The sequence below is a fragment of the Protopterus annectens genome, chromosome 2.part1 (genome assembly GCF_019279795.1).
Source record: "Protopterus annectens isolate FY-2018-M chromosome 2.part1, PAN1.0, whole genome shotgun sequence".
NCBI classification, from domain to species: domain Eukaryota; kingdom Metazoa; phylum Chordata; order Ceratodontiformes; family Protopteridae; genus Protopterus; species Protopterus annectens.
The window spans coordinates 1440155497-1440174193 of record NC_056729.1 but is presented as its reverse complement, the minus strand read 5'-3'; the positions used below and the strand labels follow the sequence as shown (position 1 = coordinate 1440174193).

At 43.7% G+C, this 18697-nt stretch overlaps 1 protein-coding gene across 2 annotated transcripts in view; it reads right to left on the bottom strand.

The window, feature by feature from the left end:
- NOP14 (NOP14 nucleolar protein) overlaps positions 1-18697 on the bottom strand; it is a 1083467-nt gene that overhangs the window by 539840 nt on the left and 524930 nt on the right. For both annotated transcript variants that reach the window (XM_044062921.1, XM_044062920.1), the window contains exon 11: positions 17081-17166. In XM_044062921.1, the coding sequence (XP_043918856.1) occupies positions 17081-17166 (86 nt within the window). The remainder of the gene's footprint in view (positions 1-17080; positions 17167-18697) is intronic.

The window sequence follows — 18697 nt, the reverse complement described above, 5'->3', positions numbered from 1 at the left end:
AGTACAGTTTTGTACCTACCATAAATGTAGATGTCCGACAGATATGCAACTGCAGTCCTTACATATGTGTTGTCTGCTGCAGCCAGCCCCCGTCGGCGGGATTCAAAGTCTGGGGTCGGCGTCGGGCTGGGGCTTCTCCTCCTCGACCGCCAGAGCCGGGGCAGGTTGAATACCATAGCCAAGCTGGGGTGGGGTAGGCTCGCTCTAAGATAAGGATGGTGTAAATAAAATGCAGGACTGCCGAGCAAAGCCCAGGATCTGGAATATAAAGGCAGGTTGTAGTGCTTGAAAAAAATGTATGCGGAGCCCATGTGCTTCAGCTTCTAGAATGTTTGTTTGTAGCCTTAGGGACGGGCTGTGGTGGAGGTGGCTGGCTCTGGTGTGGAGGTGTGGCCTGATTGGCTGGCACACCCTTTCCATGAAAAAAATAATAATAATCTGCAATGTGTCAATGTTGGCCTTGTTCTGTCCAAGTAGTAGCCGTAGTTGTCTGTGTATGTCCAAAGTGTGCAGCAGCAGCTTTTATTATTTTTTTGAGGATTGAAAGTAGGCAGTGGGAATGCATAGATTGTTAGAGAGTTCCAGCTGAATGAGACAGCATCTATTCTCCAGGCTTGTGGATGGTGTGTCCTCGCAAGAACTTTTTTCAGATGATTGATGAGGTTGAGGCAAAGAGATCTATGTCCGCCTCCCCCATCATGAGTTATTTGTGCAAAATGTCTCTGCTTAGACTTGTACAACATAACAGTGGTGTTGTGTCTTCTTTATAGCAGATGACCTTGTTGAAGATATTTTTCCAGGCCTAGATTGCATGCATTACTGCTAACATCTCTTTTTGATGTGTGTAGATGATTCCTCTAAGTTGTGGCTGTGTTGAGACCATAAACTTTTTAGGTACCATTGTAGTTTTTCTCATGTGTAGTCTTGCCAGTGGAAATCATAGAATGATAGATGATGCCATGAAACCCAGGGACAGGATTTTTTTTGCTTGCATCTGTCTGGTGAGCTTTTGCTAGGCTTTGAAGATATGTGGTAATTGTTCTTGCTTCTCTTGGTGCAGGGGTCTGTGTTTTGTGTCTAGAGTTTGGCTTTGGCCTAGAGAAATTTTTGTATTGATTTTTCAGTCGTTGACTTTTTTGGGTGATTGGTGAGCATCAAAAAGTGAAGCCCAAGAGTGACATAATTCAAGTTTGCTTTTTGTCAAGGCTTGCTTGCTGGTAGCATCCGTAAGGGTTTCCATGTATCAGGATTATGTATATTGGAGTGCTGTGCAGGTACTACTGTGCATAGCCTGGCGCGCAATACTGAATACTCTGGGTGCAGTAGATAAGCCAAAGGCAAGGCTGAAATGAGATGACCCCTGGCTCTGCAAAGAGGTATGTGTCTGATCTGGACATGTAGGTATGCCTCCTTGAGGTCCAGAGTAGGTCCAGAGTACCCAGCCAAGACCCCCCCTTAGCATTGCATTTGTTGTTGCTGTTTGAACAGCATTTTGAATTTTGGTACAATTACAGCGGACAACCCAGCGGACAAGTCCAGGTCTCCATTGCTTCTCTTTTCTTTGAACACAACAAGGTCTTGAGTAAAATCCCTGGCCTGGTGAGGCAGGACAGGCCTTTTCTTTTCTGATGCTTGTAACCTTTGAAGCTTTTTGACTTGCTTGAATTGCTCTTTGTTGTTTGATTTTTGCTTTTGGTTGGCATGCCTAAGTTTGTTATGTAAGTATGGAAGTTGTCCTTTGTAGCCTTGTCCTAATTCTTGAAAATCCAATTTTTTTTTTGTGTTAAATTTTGATTTTTTTGAAAAAGTGGGCCCTTTGGTGCTTGGTCGTGAGCTCACCTTGAAGCCCCCCTCGGCGGTGAAGTCATTGTGTCCCTTGATTGTCCCTCTGGAGAGCCCGGAAGCCACTCTCTCCCTCTGTCTAGTCTTTCTGTTGCCATTGGCGCCTCTTGTAGAGCCTCTCCTTGTTCTCTATCTCGCCTGTTTTTGTGTTTCCTTGGTTTGAAACTTCAGTGTCCTCCTAGAACCAGTGGTTGCTTAAGAAGGCCTGCTGCTGAACCTTGGCTGAACCTGAACTGAGCCTTAATCCTTGATTGATTTTGGTAACTGAGAGTAGCATTTCAAACAACTTTCAACACATCCTGAGCATTAGCTTCCAAATATTATTTGTTTTTTCCAGAGGCTCATCTAGAACTTTCTTTAACATGATCTAGCACAATGCCCTTTTCACAACCATGCACGGCTCTATCAATGCTAACCCTCTAATCATAGCTGCCCCCTATCCAAAAGGCCTTGCTATCTACTGAAACAGGAGAGAAAAAATAATTTCCTGCTGCTTATCTATGACCAATCCTGAGGAGCCTTTCTATCTAAAGGCTCAGGAGAGAAATTTTTTTCTGCAAATCATCCATAAAAGGTTTTGGAATACCTCGAGGATGTGGCTAAAGATTACAATGGCATGGCATTGGTGGTGGAGGTATACCCTTTTGCCCCACCTCTCCAGTTTCGGAATAGAAGATGTTTGGCTATGGGTTTGTTTGGTCAGTGGCCCCTAAGGAAATTTTTTCTAGATCAACAGAATGGGCCTTAAAAACAGAGTGGGCCCTTTCAGGATGTTTGTGAGTTTGTACACCGGCAGCCAGTGTTGAGCGGAGGAGGTGGGAGAGAAGCACTCAGGAAAAGTACAGGTCATCATGCACACATCATCCAATTTGGAGGGATGGGGAGGATATTGTCCCTCCTGGCTTGGGGAAGGAGAAGAGGTTTCCCTTTTCTGGAGAGAGGGAGTAAACTCCTTCAGGCCTGAAGACTGAAAAAGGAGGTCTCTGAGAGTGGAGAGAGAAATATCCTCAGGAGGCTCCATCAGATCTCTCGGCAGAGGAATAGATTCCTCCCAAGCCTGGCCTCCTCAGAGGGAGAGGAAGCTAGGCTCCTGAGTCAGAAGAGGCATCAGGAGCCAAGAAAGGCTGTGGTCTGCTCAGAGGTGGGCTGGGCCTCTCTTGGAGGGCAGGAGGTCAGCCTGTGGCCGGCAACCTGAAATCTGATTAGCCTATTAAGACCTCTGATTAAGGAAATTAAATTGTTTTGTAGGTAAGGGCTGGTGGGGATCAGTAGTGGGCTGGAGGCAAAGCTTTAGGAGGGTGGAGACTTGGGTCAACAAGCAGCCTTAGCACGCAGGTAGGCCTTGATAGACATAAGGCTCTAGGGAGTGGGAGCGGGAACAACGTCTCCAGAAGACTCCAGCGTCTGGAGGAAGGAGGGCAAACAACAACTGGCACGGCACGGGGGTCGGGGGCGTCTTGTGTCGTCGGGGGCTCCCGGGTCGGAGTGAGCCAGGTGAAGCGTGTCAAGCCGGTATGAAGTTGTCAACGGGTCAGCTCTCAGAAGGTGGTGGATGCACTCACGGTAGTTTTTCCGGTCCGAGTCGCACCCTTTTTGAAGGCCGAAGTTCGGTCGGCCCGCGGCGCGAGTATGGGTCTGGGGTTATAAAAGAGACTTCTTCAAAATAAGAGCATTTAAGTGTAAAAGTTTACCACAAGGACATCTGGTTTCAATGTATGTTCCGCAGTACGGCTCCTAGCAGTCAGATAGGATACTCTAGGATCTGATGTAGAGGATAGTGACAAAGGTGAAGTCCTTGTGAATATAATTCCAGTCAGATCCGAGGATGCCTCTGGATCCAATAGGGTTCTAAAATTTTTCTTGGATCAGAAGTAGTTGGATCCAAGAGTTTTTGTCTCTTTTCAGATGGCTCCGACAAGGCCCTTGTTCAGCATCAATATTACATAATCGAACTTTTAAAAGTTCGAACGTCATATGGTCGCCACCATATGATCAAACTTTTAAAAGTTTGAAAAAGTAATAAAAATAAATAAACCAAAGAAAAAACCTACCTGAATGGTTTAATCAAAGGGGCAAGCCCTCTTGCTCCCCCCACCCACCCCCGCTCTTTAATATACCAACTCCCAGATCGCACTGCAGTGCAGAAAAGGGAAATATTCCCATTCCACACTGTACGGAGATCTCCACTGAAACGTTCAAACTTTTAAAAGTTCAATCATATGGTGTTGACCATATGATGTACGAACTTTTAAGAGTTCGACAATGTGATATAGACCCCTTGTGGAGGCTTATAGAGCTTGTCTTTTTGACTCTTTGGAGTTGGAAGGCATGGAGGGGGGTTTGATACCCTGAAGAAAGTGAAGAAGGTGGCAGCAGTCCCTTCAAAATAAGTTTGCTGAGCCAATCTGACAACACTCGCGAGTTAAATAAGGCACATACATCACAGACAACATTCAGACACCTTTGTCTTTAACAGTAGACAAACTTCTTGTGTGCATCCGAATTAGGGATATTATGCCCACAAGAAGTGCATCTTTTGAAGCCTGTAGATTTCTCAGACATTTTGATAAGTAACAAGCATAAACAGTTAAACAAGTGTTGATGCATCTATACATACATATATATATATATATATATATATATATATATATATATATATATATACATATACACACACACACACACACACATATATATATATATATATATATATATACACATATGGGTCTACTTCAACAGCTCATATGATCGATAACCATTTGACTGACACCAAAACACCTAAAGCTCATATGATCGAAACTCATAACATGAACACATGAAATCCAACGCATTATGCCCTTTCCCCACTGTAGCACGACCCTGGAGTAGGAATACATAGTTAGGGGGGTGGAGGGGCATAGCCCCCCACATTATTTAGATATAGTCATTTCTGTTATAAGTATCCATGTGTATGTTTAAAATTTATGACATATGTGCCCCCCAAAACCCCCCCTATTTATTCCTACTCCAGGGTCGCGCTACAGTGGGGAAAGGGCATAATGCTTTGGATTTCATGTGTCGATGTTATGAGTTTCGATCATATGAGCTTTAGGTGTGGTGCAACAATATTAAGCAGAATTTTTTTTTTTAGAAAACAGCAACAAGTATTAAAAACAATAAAAAGTGCCAATTGCATATGGAGGAAGCCAGAAAGAGTGGCAGTAATCCCTAATGTCTGTGATAATGCTGTACAAATAGAGGGAGGAGGTGACTGAGCACTGGCTTCATCCCAGCTGAATGGAGGACAGCCACTGTCATCCCTCTACACAAAGGTGGCGTATCCATCGACCCAGGCAATTATAGGCCCATCAGCCTAACTAGCCTGATCTGCAAGGCCATGGAACGCATTATCATGGACCTTATAAACAAGGACATTGGCAACCTCCAAACACTTGATCCCACACAGTTTGGTTTTGTCAAAAGGAGATCATGCCTCAAACTTGGTTGACTTCTATGAAACAGTCACTAAAAGCCATGGACGAGGGGAAGACAGTGCACACCGCCTACCTTGACCTAGCCACAGCCTTTGACACTATTCCCCACTCTGACATAATAGATAAACTCTCCCAGCTAGGCATCAACCCATATGTTACCAGATGGGTAGCAAACTGGCTCACTGACAGAACCTACTCAAAGTAGGGGAAGCCACCTCTAGTAGTAGACCCATAATGGGCGATATACCCCAAGGATCGGGTCTTGGGGCCTCTACTGTTTGGGGTATACTTTTATGAGGTGCAAGCCAAAACCAGTGGTCTCTGGCTTACCAAGTTTGCAGATGACTGCAAGCTGGGCGCTGTCTTAAATTCCTCTAGTTATGTGAACATCCTCCAAGAGGTCCTTACTCAGACTAATGACTGGTACCAGAAGCATGGCCTCAAATTAAATGCCAAGAAATGCATCATTATCCCCTTTGGGGAAAATGTCATCCTCACTAATTATCACATTAATAATAATGTACTAAGCATGCAATCAGTTGTGAGGGACTTGGGCACCCAGGTTGACAGCAACCTGACTTTTGACCACCACGTCGCCTCTGTTGTACGGAATACTTTCTACATGGCCCACCTCATAAATAAGAGTATTTCATCCAGGAACAAGGAGGTCATAACATCCCTGTACTCCTCCTTTATCAGACTATTTATCAAGTACAATGCCCCCTTCGGCATGTACCTTGCCAAGTACATGCAGCAGTTGGAGAGACCATAGAGTTTCTTGACCAGGAAAATCCAGGGTCTCAAAACACCTATCCTATACAGATAAGCTAAAATCTCTGTCCCACTACTCAGTCTCATTCAGACTGCTCAGAAGTGACCTGTGTCTGGCATTCAAGGCCATTTCAGACCCAGCCTTGATGGAGTTGCTGCATATCCATAAAACAAACTCCACTCGCGCAACTTGCACACAAGGCCTTAACCTGGTCTGTGACATTAATAGAACTTGTTGGTGGGATAGACTTGTGTTCCAAAGACTCCCCATCTGTGGAAAAGACTCCTTCTCCGTGTCAAGCAGAGTACCTCTCTAGCCCTCTTTAAGAAGAACCTGGACGACTGGATGGAACACAGAAAATAAACCCCTGGGATCCCACCTGCGTCCCTGCTGGACAGGGTAAACAGGTGCTGACTCTGAGGGAACATGGGCGAAAATTTTGGCTAGGCTTATAAGGGCCTCTGGCCAAATACCCAATTACCATCCTATGAACCTATGAACAGAAAAAGGTTATAAAAAGTTATATGAAGGAAACTTGGCTCTATGTACTTTAAATCTCAGGGAAACTCGAGAACCTGGAAATCCGCATCTGGTCGCAATGGCAGCAAATGAGATCTGAGAAGTTAGGGAAGGTACGGTGCATTATGGGAAGAGGGAGGAGCTGAAGACTTAGATCCAAGTCTTGGAAATGTGGCCAAATCAGATCAGAGGTCAGAACTGAAATCTATCAGTGAGGAAGAATGAAAAGTCAATATCAGATGCATTCATTTTGCAGTGTTTGGTAAAGGTGTGAACAGAGGACCAAGTGGCTGTACCCAAAATAGATGTGGAGTCTGTTCTTTTATGAAACGCTCCCAAGTAAATGACTGCCCTACTGGAATGTAATTTAAGGCAGGAAGGTAAGGTCTTACCATGGTGGGGAGTTGCACAAGGAAATGGCCTTTAAAATCTAGGTTACAACAGTTTGTTTGGAGACTGGCTGTCGCAGCTTTGGGATCATAATGGATACAAACAGCTGGTTAGTCTTTCTGAAGGATTTTGTTTCATCCAGGTAAAGTCTGAGTTGCCTGTGAAAAGTCCAGAGAATGCAAAATCCTTTCCCCTCTGTTTTGGGATTGAAAAATAAGGTGGGAAGATGAATGGCCTGATTGACTAACAGCTAGTTCACTACTTTAGGCAAGAAGGATGGGTTAGCCGGAGACCTGCCCTGTCCCTATCCCTATGAAAGATGGGGAAAGGGGGAATGGCCATGAGAGTTTGTAGTTCAGAAATCCTTCTAGCAGAGGTGACAGCCAACAGGAAAATTGTTTTCCCAAATACGAATTTCAAAGAAGCAGAAGAAGCTGGTCCACAAAGTGGTAGATTAAACCTCCCGAGGTGAGGAGATGGGTTTCCTTGGTGGGTCAAGATGCAGAACTCCCCGAGGGGAGGCTTGACCTCTGGCCTAGCCATAAGTGGAGGGATAAGAGAAAAGCAGGCACTGATAGCAAGTAAATGAGCTTTTATGGACGACTAGGCTCAGCCTGATAAAATAAGCTTGCAGAGGTATTGCAGTACTGTAGGGACCTGTGCTAAGAGTGGATCCCGACTATGTGTGCAGCACCAGAAAGAAAACCTTCTCCACTACGCAGTGTAAGATTTTCTAGTGGCGAGTCTCCTAGCCTGCTGTAGGACTTGTACAACTTCTTCACAGAAGAGACATCTATGAGGTATAAAAATCCATGGGTTACGCTGAGGGATGGGAGTTTCAGGCACAGCAGCAATCTTTTTTGCTCAGTACTCAAGTCCAGTTGTACAGAAGTCCCCCTTTAATTTCCTTTTGCCAGGTAAAATACCAAGGGGAACCAATGCTGCCTTGGCCAAAATGGAGCCAATAATGGAAGCCTGAGCGTCTCCTTTTGTGTCTTAAAAATGAATTTTTGGAAGAAGAGGTAGAGGAGAAAAAGGCATAGAGGAAATTCCCTGTCCACTGGAATGGAACAGATTTGTCCTCCAAGCTGTGGGACAAATGTCCTTGGTGCAGTACTGGGGGACTTGATGTTTGCTTGGGGAAATAAAGCGGTCTATCTGAGGAGTGCCACACTGAACTGCAATACTGTGGAAGACCTCTCTGTTCAAGGTCCACTCATGGAGGTCCTCCACGGAGCGACTTAAGCAGGCTGCTAGCACACTGGCTTGAAAGGGGTCTGCTTCAAAATTTCGACGTTTCAAAATTTCAAATTTCTTATGGTCGTTTTTAAACAATGAACTGTTTAAATGGAGATCACCATACAGCACAGAACAGTATATTTATCATTTTCCTCGCTGAAGTGTGATCTCGGAGTTGTATTTAATTAGTAGGGAGTGTGGGGGGTGCAGGAAGCTTGCCCCTGCAAAAAGTTAAAAAGATTTTCTTGTTTTCATTTTTTTTTTATTTAAATTTCGAAGTTTCAAAACTTTGATTATATGGTCTCGACCATAAGAAATTTGAAATTGTGACAATTCCAAATTTAGACATAGACCCCCTGAGAGGGGATGTATGTAGCTGTGAGCGTGATGTTCACTTGTGCTGCCAAATTCCATGTCTCCTATGTTAACCGACAATGTTGGCAAGACCTAGTGCCTCCCTGTTTATGTACCACATGACTGTGTTGCTGTCTATTATACTTGGAGTCATCCTGGTCTCTAAAGGTGGTTGGAAATTTGAAGAGCTTGCAGAAGAACTCTCATTTCTTTCAAGGTGATGTGTTATTTCAGGAACTGGCTGCCATTTCTTTCTCAATCCTGTCCAAGCCCCCAGGCTCATCTGAGGCATCCATTTGAACTTGCTGAAGAGGAGGAGGAGGAGGAGGTGTGAAATGTAATGCTGGACTGAAGATGACCAGTCCCGTCCACCACATAAGCTCTTTCTTGTGACAAGGTAAGAGGGGAATTAGGGTAACAGCACTAGGACCACAATGACTTCAGGTACCATTGGATTTTCCTCATGTGGCACTTGGCCATGGAGAGCACAGGGATGGTTGATATGAATCCCAAAGTGTTTAGCTCTCCCTTGCAGAACAGTGGGTTCCAAAGGAGAAGTCTTGGAAGTAACTGGATAGCCTGAGAACCTTCTCCTGGGCCAGGAAGCTATGCATTTTCTCACTGTACAGCCTGCATCCCAAAACACCAGGTCCTTAGTAAAACAGTGTGTGATTTTTTTGTAGTTTACAGTGAAACACACACCTCTCAGAAGATGTTGGGTGAAGTGAAGATGCTGCAGAAGAATCTGTGGGAAAACAGCCTGGATCAGAAGGTTGTCCAGACCAGGGAAAATATCAATTGTTTAGGTGAGGCAGAAAGTTACTACAGGTGCTAGGCACTTTGTGAACACTTGGGGCAGTGGAAAGACCAAATGTCAGCGCAGTAAATGGATAATGCAAGGTGCCACTGAAAACAACTGAGAAATCTCCTGCAAGAGGGGTGAATGGGAATGTGTAGGTAGACATCCTTGAGATCTAATGACACTAAGGATGCCTGTGAGAGAATGAAAGGTAGAAGAGTCTGAAGAGAGAACATTTTGAAAGATGTACCTTTAGGTAAGTGTTCAGCATGGACAGGTCTAGTACAGGTCTTCACTGCTCTTCTTTGCTTTGGACTAGAAAATCCAGGAACAGAACCCCTCTTCTCGTGAATTCTTTTGGTACTTGTTCAATGGTACTCTGATTCAAGAGTCTTGAATAATGGGAGTCAGAAGAGATATTTGTTTATGATGAGGTACAGACATGCCTCTCAGAGGGGAAATGTTTTCTCAAGATATGGCATAATTGTCCCTGATGGAGATGATTCATTTGTCTGTGGTAATAGCTTCCCAGTTGGTCACAGAATGACATCTTTTGAGAAAGGGGGGTAAAGGGGCTGGAGGGGGGAAGAATGCTGCAGGGGTATTCACAGGCTTTAGCCTCCCAGCAGGAGGTTCCCTTTGAGATTTTTCAGTGCATCTTTTCAAGCACATTTCCTTTGTTTCTGAACTGTCCTCAGGTTCCATCTATCAAAGGAGATAAATTTAGCTTGGTAGTTCCTAGGATATCTAGAATCTGAGGAGAGTAGAATCTGTTTGCAGTCGTTTACTGTTTTGAACAGACTAGCGCAATGAGGGCCAAACAGCAAATCTTTTTCCAAAGGCAAGTCTAGAATTTTTTATTTAAAATCTTCAGGCATAGGCTGACTGCAATGCCATGCATACCTGACTGTGAAGCCATGCATATCTACGAATAACAGATCTGGTGGCAGCTGCCCTAAAAGAAGCACCCACAATATCATAACTGCACTTAATGCTGTGTCTGGCAATCTGAGTTCCTTGTGAGAGTAAGCTCTGCATCTGTTGCTTATAGTCAGATCCAAGGAGGAGCCTCTAAGATAAAACCTTGTTTAAAGAGTTAAGGACAGAAATCAAATATTTTGTCATTTCAGTCTGGTAATTAATTTCCTTAAAGGCAAGAGTAACAGATATGCAAACCTTCTTCCCTCATCCAGCCATAGCACTTCTATCTTATCAATAGGTATGGCAGTAGCACTGGGCAGAAGCTTGGAGGGCTATACTGCAGAAGAGTCTGCCACAGGGTTGTTACATAAATATTTCACGTAATCTGGAACTTTGTAAAACCTTTCTGGTCTCTTAGGTGCTGGTGGTTGCAAATCAGGTGCAGAAGATGTGGAATGAAAGGTCTCCTGTAAAGCGTCAAGCACAGGAGGGACTGGAGAAAGGGCAAGTGCGCCAGTCTCCAAGATGGTGTAGTACCTTTTTTGAACATCAGAAATCTGCATGGATTGCCAAAGTGTTTCATCACATTCTGTGTAGCTTCCCCAAAAAGAAGCCGCCTCTATAGAGGAATTCAGTGAGAGGGATTCTCCTTTATCAGAAAAGATTTGTCCTAGAGAATCCAACTGAGAATAGTCCAAAGAGTGGTCAAAGTCATAGTCCTGCTCCTCATCAGTGGAAGAGGAAGCCAGATTAGGATTTGGAAGAGTAGCCTATGGTTGTGTAAACCTCTAGGAGGGATGCTTCAAGGACATAATAACCCTCGTGAAAAGTTCATACACAATCTCTCTCTTGCTGTTGAGGGAGAGGCCACATGCTTAATCTTCTGCTCTCTCTTTTTAGATGTGACATCCGCCTGGTCGAGAACCATGTCTAATCTCTATTAGAGAGCCTGAGATTTCTTCTCTAACTGCAACTTTAGGGATGGTATGCAGTCCTTCTGAAATAAGATGTAGCTCCACAGATGTATCGGCAGTCTGCAAGGCCACACACCATACTGAACTCCTATGTGGTCGCTATAGCGGGTAACTGAGAAGCAGCCTGACACCGTGGGTTCTGAAATTTCAGTGGGCACACGAGTCAGAAAGATGGGACTGCAAATGCTCATTGTGTTACTCTGCTGCAGTCATCACACTTGGGTTATCCTGTCATCAGGTGGTCCTGCAGTCGGCCGGAATTCCAAAGTCTTGGTCCGGCGTCAGTTGCTGTCGCTTCTTCCCTGACGTCAGTGCACCAGGGGTATATATAATGCATCTGACGCCATTTTCTTCAGTCTTTCTTGCCGCGTGGTGCCCGAAGCAGAAGCAGTTCGCAAGTGCCTCCTCTGAACAAGTGTCTATTTCCTCAGGCTCTTCTGAGGACCAAGATTACTCCTTCTCCCCTTATGAAGATTCTGATGCTGAGGATTCTATACCCTCAGCTTCTCCTCCTGAAGACTATTCTTTTGGGGAAACTTTACACACTATGAGGGAACATTTTCACTGGGAAGGTCAGGACTACTCTGACTCAAAGAAAAGGCTCAGAGAGTTTCTTGTACTCCCCCAGCACAGACCACTTGCCATCCCCCCAGTTTTAGACATTGTGGATGATGTTTACTTAGAATCCAGTTTGAACCCAGATTCTCTGCCTCCTGCTCCGGCCAAACCTGACAGATACTATAGAGTGTCTGATTCCCACAAATTTCTTTATAAAAGCCCTGTTGCTGATCCAGAGACTATCTCCCAGGGTCCCAAAGGGGCTAAGGCATCTATGGCAAAAAAATCCTGTACCCTCTGAAAGGGACTCCAGAGCACTAGACAGGTGGGGGAAAAAGGTTTACACCTCAACCACTCTAGCTATGAGGGCACTAAATTGCCAATTCCACGTGCTAAAATATCAGCAATTTCTAATGTCTCAGTTAAAACATAAAACGAGCACACTCCCTCAACAGTTGGAACTGAAAGAAATGCAGGATCTGTTGCATGCAACTGAACAGGTGGGCAAACATACTTTACAATGTGGGTTTGATTCTTTGGAGGCTTCCTGCAGAGCAGCTGTCACTGGGTCTGTTATACGTAGGCATGCTTGGTTAAAGGAACAAACTCTGCCTGATCATGTTAAAGCAAAGCTTCTAGATGCTCCCTTACAGCAGGATGCTCTTTTTGGAGTTAAAGCAGAAGAAGTCTTAAAGAAAATGGAGGATGAGGCAAAATCTATGCAGACAGTAAAAGACTTCCTACAGGTACAGCCCCCTCACTTCAGCAGAAATTGGCCAACAAAAAATTGGTCCTTTCCAGCTACTGACAGACCACAGAGTGGTAAATACAGACGTCCAAGAGGCAGAGGACAACCACAAGCCCAGTACAAACCTCGCCAATGGGGCTCTGCAACACATAAGGGAGGAGAAGACAGGTATCAAACTACCAGGAGGCAAACTCAATGACTTGCACCTCTTCTGGCCAAGCAACACTCTCTTGGCAGCACCCTTGGGAGGAAAACTCGCACTTTTTTCAGACAATTGGCACATTGTCACAAAGGACAAATGTGTCTTAGACATAATTTCACGAGGATACAGATTCCATTTTCACACCTTGCCAATGAAAAGAGGAATGCCAAACCTGCCACAAAATCAATGGGCAGAGGCACAAATACAAATTATCTCTCATGAACATGAGAGCCATTCAACTGGTACCTACTCGAGAGCAAGGCCAAGGATTTTACTCAAGACTCTTTCTCGTTCCCAGAAAGGACAATGCCTGTAGACCAATTCTGGACCTTTCCATTCTAAACACTTTCTTACAAGTACCCAAATTCAAGATGCTTACACTACAGCAGCTTCTTCCCATGTTAGGCAAGAAAGCATGGCTAGTAATGTTGGACCTCAAGGAGGCATACCTGCATGTCCCTATCAGACAAAGTTGCAGAATATACCTCCATTTCATTGCAGGTTCAACCCATTACCAATTCCCTGCACTGCCCTTTGGCTTATCTACTGCGCCCAGGGTCTTCACAAAATGCCTGGCACCAGTAATTGCATACTGCAGACAGAGGAATTCAAATATACCCATACCTGGACGACTGCCTCATCCAAGCAGAAAGCAAGGACATCCTCTTACAACATCTGGCTTTTGTAAAACATCTTCTAAGTTGCCTGGGGTACACAGTAAACGAAAAGAAATCAAAACTAGTACCCTCACAAAATATGACATTCCTGGGTGCCAGCTTGAATACAACGGCCCAGAAGGCTTATCTGACGCCAGACAAACAACTACAATTGACTCAATATTTCAAAACAATGGCAACAAAGACCCAGCTACCTGCAAGAAAAATTCTGCAGGCCTTGGGCTTCATGGCATCTTGCATACTACTAATACCATTTGCAAAGCTGCATATGAGGAAATTACAGTGGTACCTAAAAAGCATATGGTCTGAACACAGCCACTGCTTGGACACAATGATATCTCTCATTCCCTGCCTACAACAGGAGTTTCTATGGTGGTCACAGGCATGTCACCTCAACAAGGGTCAGCCTTTCACCTTGCCCCCCGCCAAGCAAACTATGACAACAGATGCATCGGACTACGCCTGGGGGGCACACATGGCAGGACAGTGCATTCAAAGCGTACGGACTGCAGATCAAAGGAATCTGCACATCAATCAAAAAGAGATGCTAGCTGTACAGAATGCTCTGACAGCCTTCAAGAATCTATTACATCCAGGACAACTTACAATAAGGACAGACAACACCACAACAATGTGGTACATAAACAAACAGGGGGTACACACTCCTACCCTCTATGCAGGCAAGCAATGACCTTGTGGAACACAACTCTAGCTTACCAAGTTCAGTTACAAGCTCAATTCCTGCCAGGAAAAAAGAACACATTGGCAGACGACCTCAGCAGAAACATCATGGATCCCCACAAGTGGAAACTGGATCCACAAGTATTTGCAATGATAACTCAAAAATGGGGCCTTCCAGACATAGACCTGTTTGCCAGTCCTCACAACTATCAACTAACAAAATTTTGTACAAGGACACTCCACCATCAAGCTTGGAAAGTGGACGCACTCTCATTCAGTTGGAAAAACCTGACAGTATATGCCTTCCCTCCTTTGCCTCTCCTCACAAAGGTGCTTCTGAAAGTCATAAAGGAGAGACCACGACTGATACTTATAGCCCAGACTGGCCATGTCAGCACTGGTACCCACTATTGAGGAGTATGGCCCAGGGTCCACCTTGGATTTTACCACAAATTGCCCATTTGCTCACACAGCAAAACAATCAGATTCTTCACAGCCAGCTCAAAACCTTAAATCTGTCGGCATGTCAAATCACCTAAGCATCCAGCCAGCTCTTCTTTCCCAAGCAGTTATGGATGTTATTTTGGAAGCTAGGAGGCCCAGCACCAGGAAGGCCTATTCGGATAAATGGAAAAGGTTTTGTGCCTGGAACCAAGCTAAAGGCCAAAACACACTTCAGCCTCACATGCCTCAGATTCTACAGTATTTAACAGATGTTACACAAAGGACTTTCTTTTTCTTCCATTAAAATCCATACATCAGCTATTTCAGCCCACTACAACACGGATCCACCCTTATTTTCGCATCCACTTCTAAGGCAGTTCCTCAGAGGGGCAAAAAACATTAGGGCCCCCCAGGAGAGCACCTACACCACCATGGGACCTCAATTTTGTTCTGGAAAAACTTACGCTACCTCCCTTTGAACCAGCTTTCTCTGCAGATCTACAGTTCCTATCATGCAAGACTGCCCTGCTGCTAGCAATAACTTCAGCTAGAAGAGTCTCAGAGCTGCAGGCACTAATGGCAGTGGAACCTTTCCTCATTTTCCATCAAGACAGAGTTTCTCTATGAACTAATCCTTCCTTCATGCCTAAGGTGGTTTCCAGTGTGGCTTTAAATCAAACCATCCACTTACCCACCTTCTTCCCAAATCCACAGAACAAGGGAGAAAGACTCCTGCATTCCTTGGACATTCACAGGCAACTTCGCTACTACTTGGATAAAACTAAGGCTTTCAGAAAATCTGACCAGCTCTTTGTATCCTATGCTACAGCTTCACAAGGAAAGGCTATATCAAAACAAACCATTTCCAAATGGATAGGACATTGCATTCATTTTTGCTATATCCATCATGGAAAACCAGTTCCTGCTACCATTAGGCCCCACTCTACCAGGGCAACAGCTATATCTACAATCTTCCTCAGGGGGGTCCCAACCAAGGAGATTTTGGAAGCTACAACTTGGAGTTCAGTACACACCTTTACCAAACACCATCACTTACCACTCTACTCTAAGACTAGGGATGGCTTCGCCACTGCAGTTCTGCAGGGCCTTCTAGCCTCCTCTAACCCTCTATAACTCCTCCAACCATCCTTAGCTTTGGGATTCTACCCAAGTGTGATGACTGCAGCAGGGTAACACAATGAACATAGTACAGTTTTGTACCTACCATAAATGTAGATGTTCGAGTGTACACCCTGCTGCAGTCCAGGTTACCCTCCCTCCATCTCCTCTGATCTAACTGGCTAAATCTCTACAATACCTTCCTGATATATTTGCTTATAGCTGGAGGGATTTTGTGTTTGTGCAAAAATTACATAATTTGGTACTAATTACTGACCACCTTTTTGGGTGCACCTGACATCTGGAGCAAGAAAAACTGAAGAAAATGGCATCGGATGCATTATATATACCCATGGCGCACTGACGTCAGGGAAGAAGCAACAGCAACCGTCGCCGGACCAAGACTTTGGAATTCCGGCCGACTGCAGGACCGCCTGACGACAGGATAACCCAAGTGTGATGACTGCAGCAGGGTGTACACTCGAAGATCTACATTTATGGTAGGTACAAAACTGTACTATCTGTCTGTACCCTTTTAAATTTTTTTCTTAAGAAGTAGACCGACGTCTGAGGAAAAAAAGTCAGACATTTTGGATTGAGCCAAGTGTTTAAGACACTGGATCTTTAGAAAAGTATTATGAGTAGAAAGCTTAGACCCAAGAGTTTTTGGAATGAACGATAGACAGAGCAAGATTTCTGATTCTGTTCCGGGCCTAGGCAAAAAAGACACTTTCTATGCAAGTCCTTGTATGCAATATGCCTACATCACTTGCACTCACTTTCTTAGCTGACATTTGCAAATTTAACAAAAACAAACTGAAGTAAAAAAAAAAAAAGGTTTCCCCAATGGGGCACTTATCAGGATATATGGATGGAGCAAACGTACCAACAACCAAACAATGAACATTCCAATAGATACACGACCTGCGTTCAGGGTGAAGGAGAGACAGTCTGAGATTCCACACTCATACAAATGTCTTTATACCCCTAAACATACAAACTAAAGTCATGCATAAGGTGTACGACTTAGGGAAGGTAAAGCTTTGATACACTGGCTGGACGTCAGCAATGGCAAATGCATATGTCAGGAATACTGCAACAGTAATTTCAGTCAGGACGTTTTTTAACAGTTCCAGAACCCACATTTCCATAAGCCTAGTTTTAATGACAACAAGCTAACTACAGTGATTAGAATATACATCTCAGCTAGACAGTATACATCGTGTCACTATACCAATTATTACATATGCTAAAATTAAATACAGAATAAAATATATAAAGGAGTACAAGATCATCAAATTTTTGAACTTTGCATGGTTTGAATAAACTATAGTTAAACCTTTTGAAAGCAATTCTAAATCTACTCACGGGACCATCATGTCAATGCAGCGAAATCCTGGTGGTTGCCCAGTTGCAAGTTCTCCAACATACTCAAAGAGGAAGCTAAATAATTTCTGCAAAAAAAAAAATAAGAGATTCACTTACTCAACTTCCCGCTAAATGTTTCTAAATTTGAATTAAATTAAAACTATACCAAAATTAGTCATAAAGCCACTGAATCTGGTTTCTTAAAGTACTATTCCTTAGGGATTTAAAAAGGAAATCAGGGACAGGCTTGTACAAGAATCACTAGTATAGAAATCTCCATGGCAGACTATCATGTGATCCTGCCTCCAAATGGTCAGTTAAATCAAGAGATTTTATTTTCTTATTCGATAATCAAGCAAACCCACTTAGCAGCAGCAGCTCTATTTAGATACGTGACAGCTGTACAGTAGGCAGATGGGGAGTTGTGAAATCAATCTAAATACATAAAACAGATCTTGTTAGTAGCCAGAAAGCAGCCTTAATGCTTTGCAATGAAGCGACAAACATGATGCTCAACATTAATATAAAAATATTCACTAAGTGAGGACCAATAATGACTTTCTTACTAAAGAAAGTCCTGTTGTGCAAGTTTAGTAATCATTGCAGATGATGTCTCAGGTAGAGATACTCACGGCATTATTCCTAGCAAATGTGCTTCAACTGACCAGTGTTGGATGTGGTCTTGCTCAAATTTCCAAAGGTCAGTTGTCCACATAAATGAAATGGTGCCAGGTACATACTACTGCTATGTCACTGTCACAAGTTCCATACAACAGTACAGGCAGGTACCATCATGGGTTTTCCAGTAACCAAAAAACACCTAGTGAAACTAACAATAAACCAAGAATCTACTCATGGGACAATCACTTCACTACAACAACAGATCCTTGAATAACAGAAATGTATGCCAATGTATGAATATTTCTTACATTTGGCTACTGCTGACAATTTCCAACTCCCTCCACCACCAATCTGGCCAGATCAAAAGAAGTCAATCCACTTCTGTAACAGGGTATGCATCTTCAGGTCAGAATGCAGTCAATCAAAATCATAGCCAGTCTTCAATTCAGCCCTTTCTGCTATGATAAAGTTAATATACCAAGGACTGTAAATAACGTGGTTATAAAACATAACAATAAAATCTGACCCAAACAACTCTAGGAAGCTGAAGAAAAATGTGAACTTTCAAGATGCTAATACAAATTAAGAAAAAAATGAAGGTAGTACTTTAATTACTCATTAAAAACGTGTATTAATGGCCACTAGATGGAAATGAACAATGGCGAGCAAGTGGTAAGCATCTATATTATCTCAGGATGTAACATTCTTCAAACAACCAGAAAACAAATAAACTTCAAAGAACCAGGACCAAAGCTCAGGAAACACTGCTGTGGGTCATAATAGCAGACTGCAGGACCAGATACAAAGTGAAAAATGCAACGCAGCCAAAAATCTTCTTGTAGTTTAATGCAGACTGCAGCAACAAGTACAAAATAAAAAAACACCAAATAGCCAAAATCTTCTTGTAGCTTAGTGCAGCAGAATAAAACACAAAGGCACTCCCAATGAGTTCAATTCACCACTCCTTACATCAAACATGAACCAGGCAATGCATGT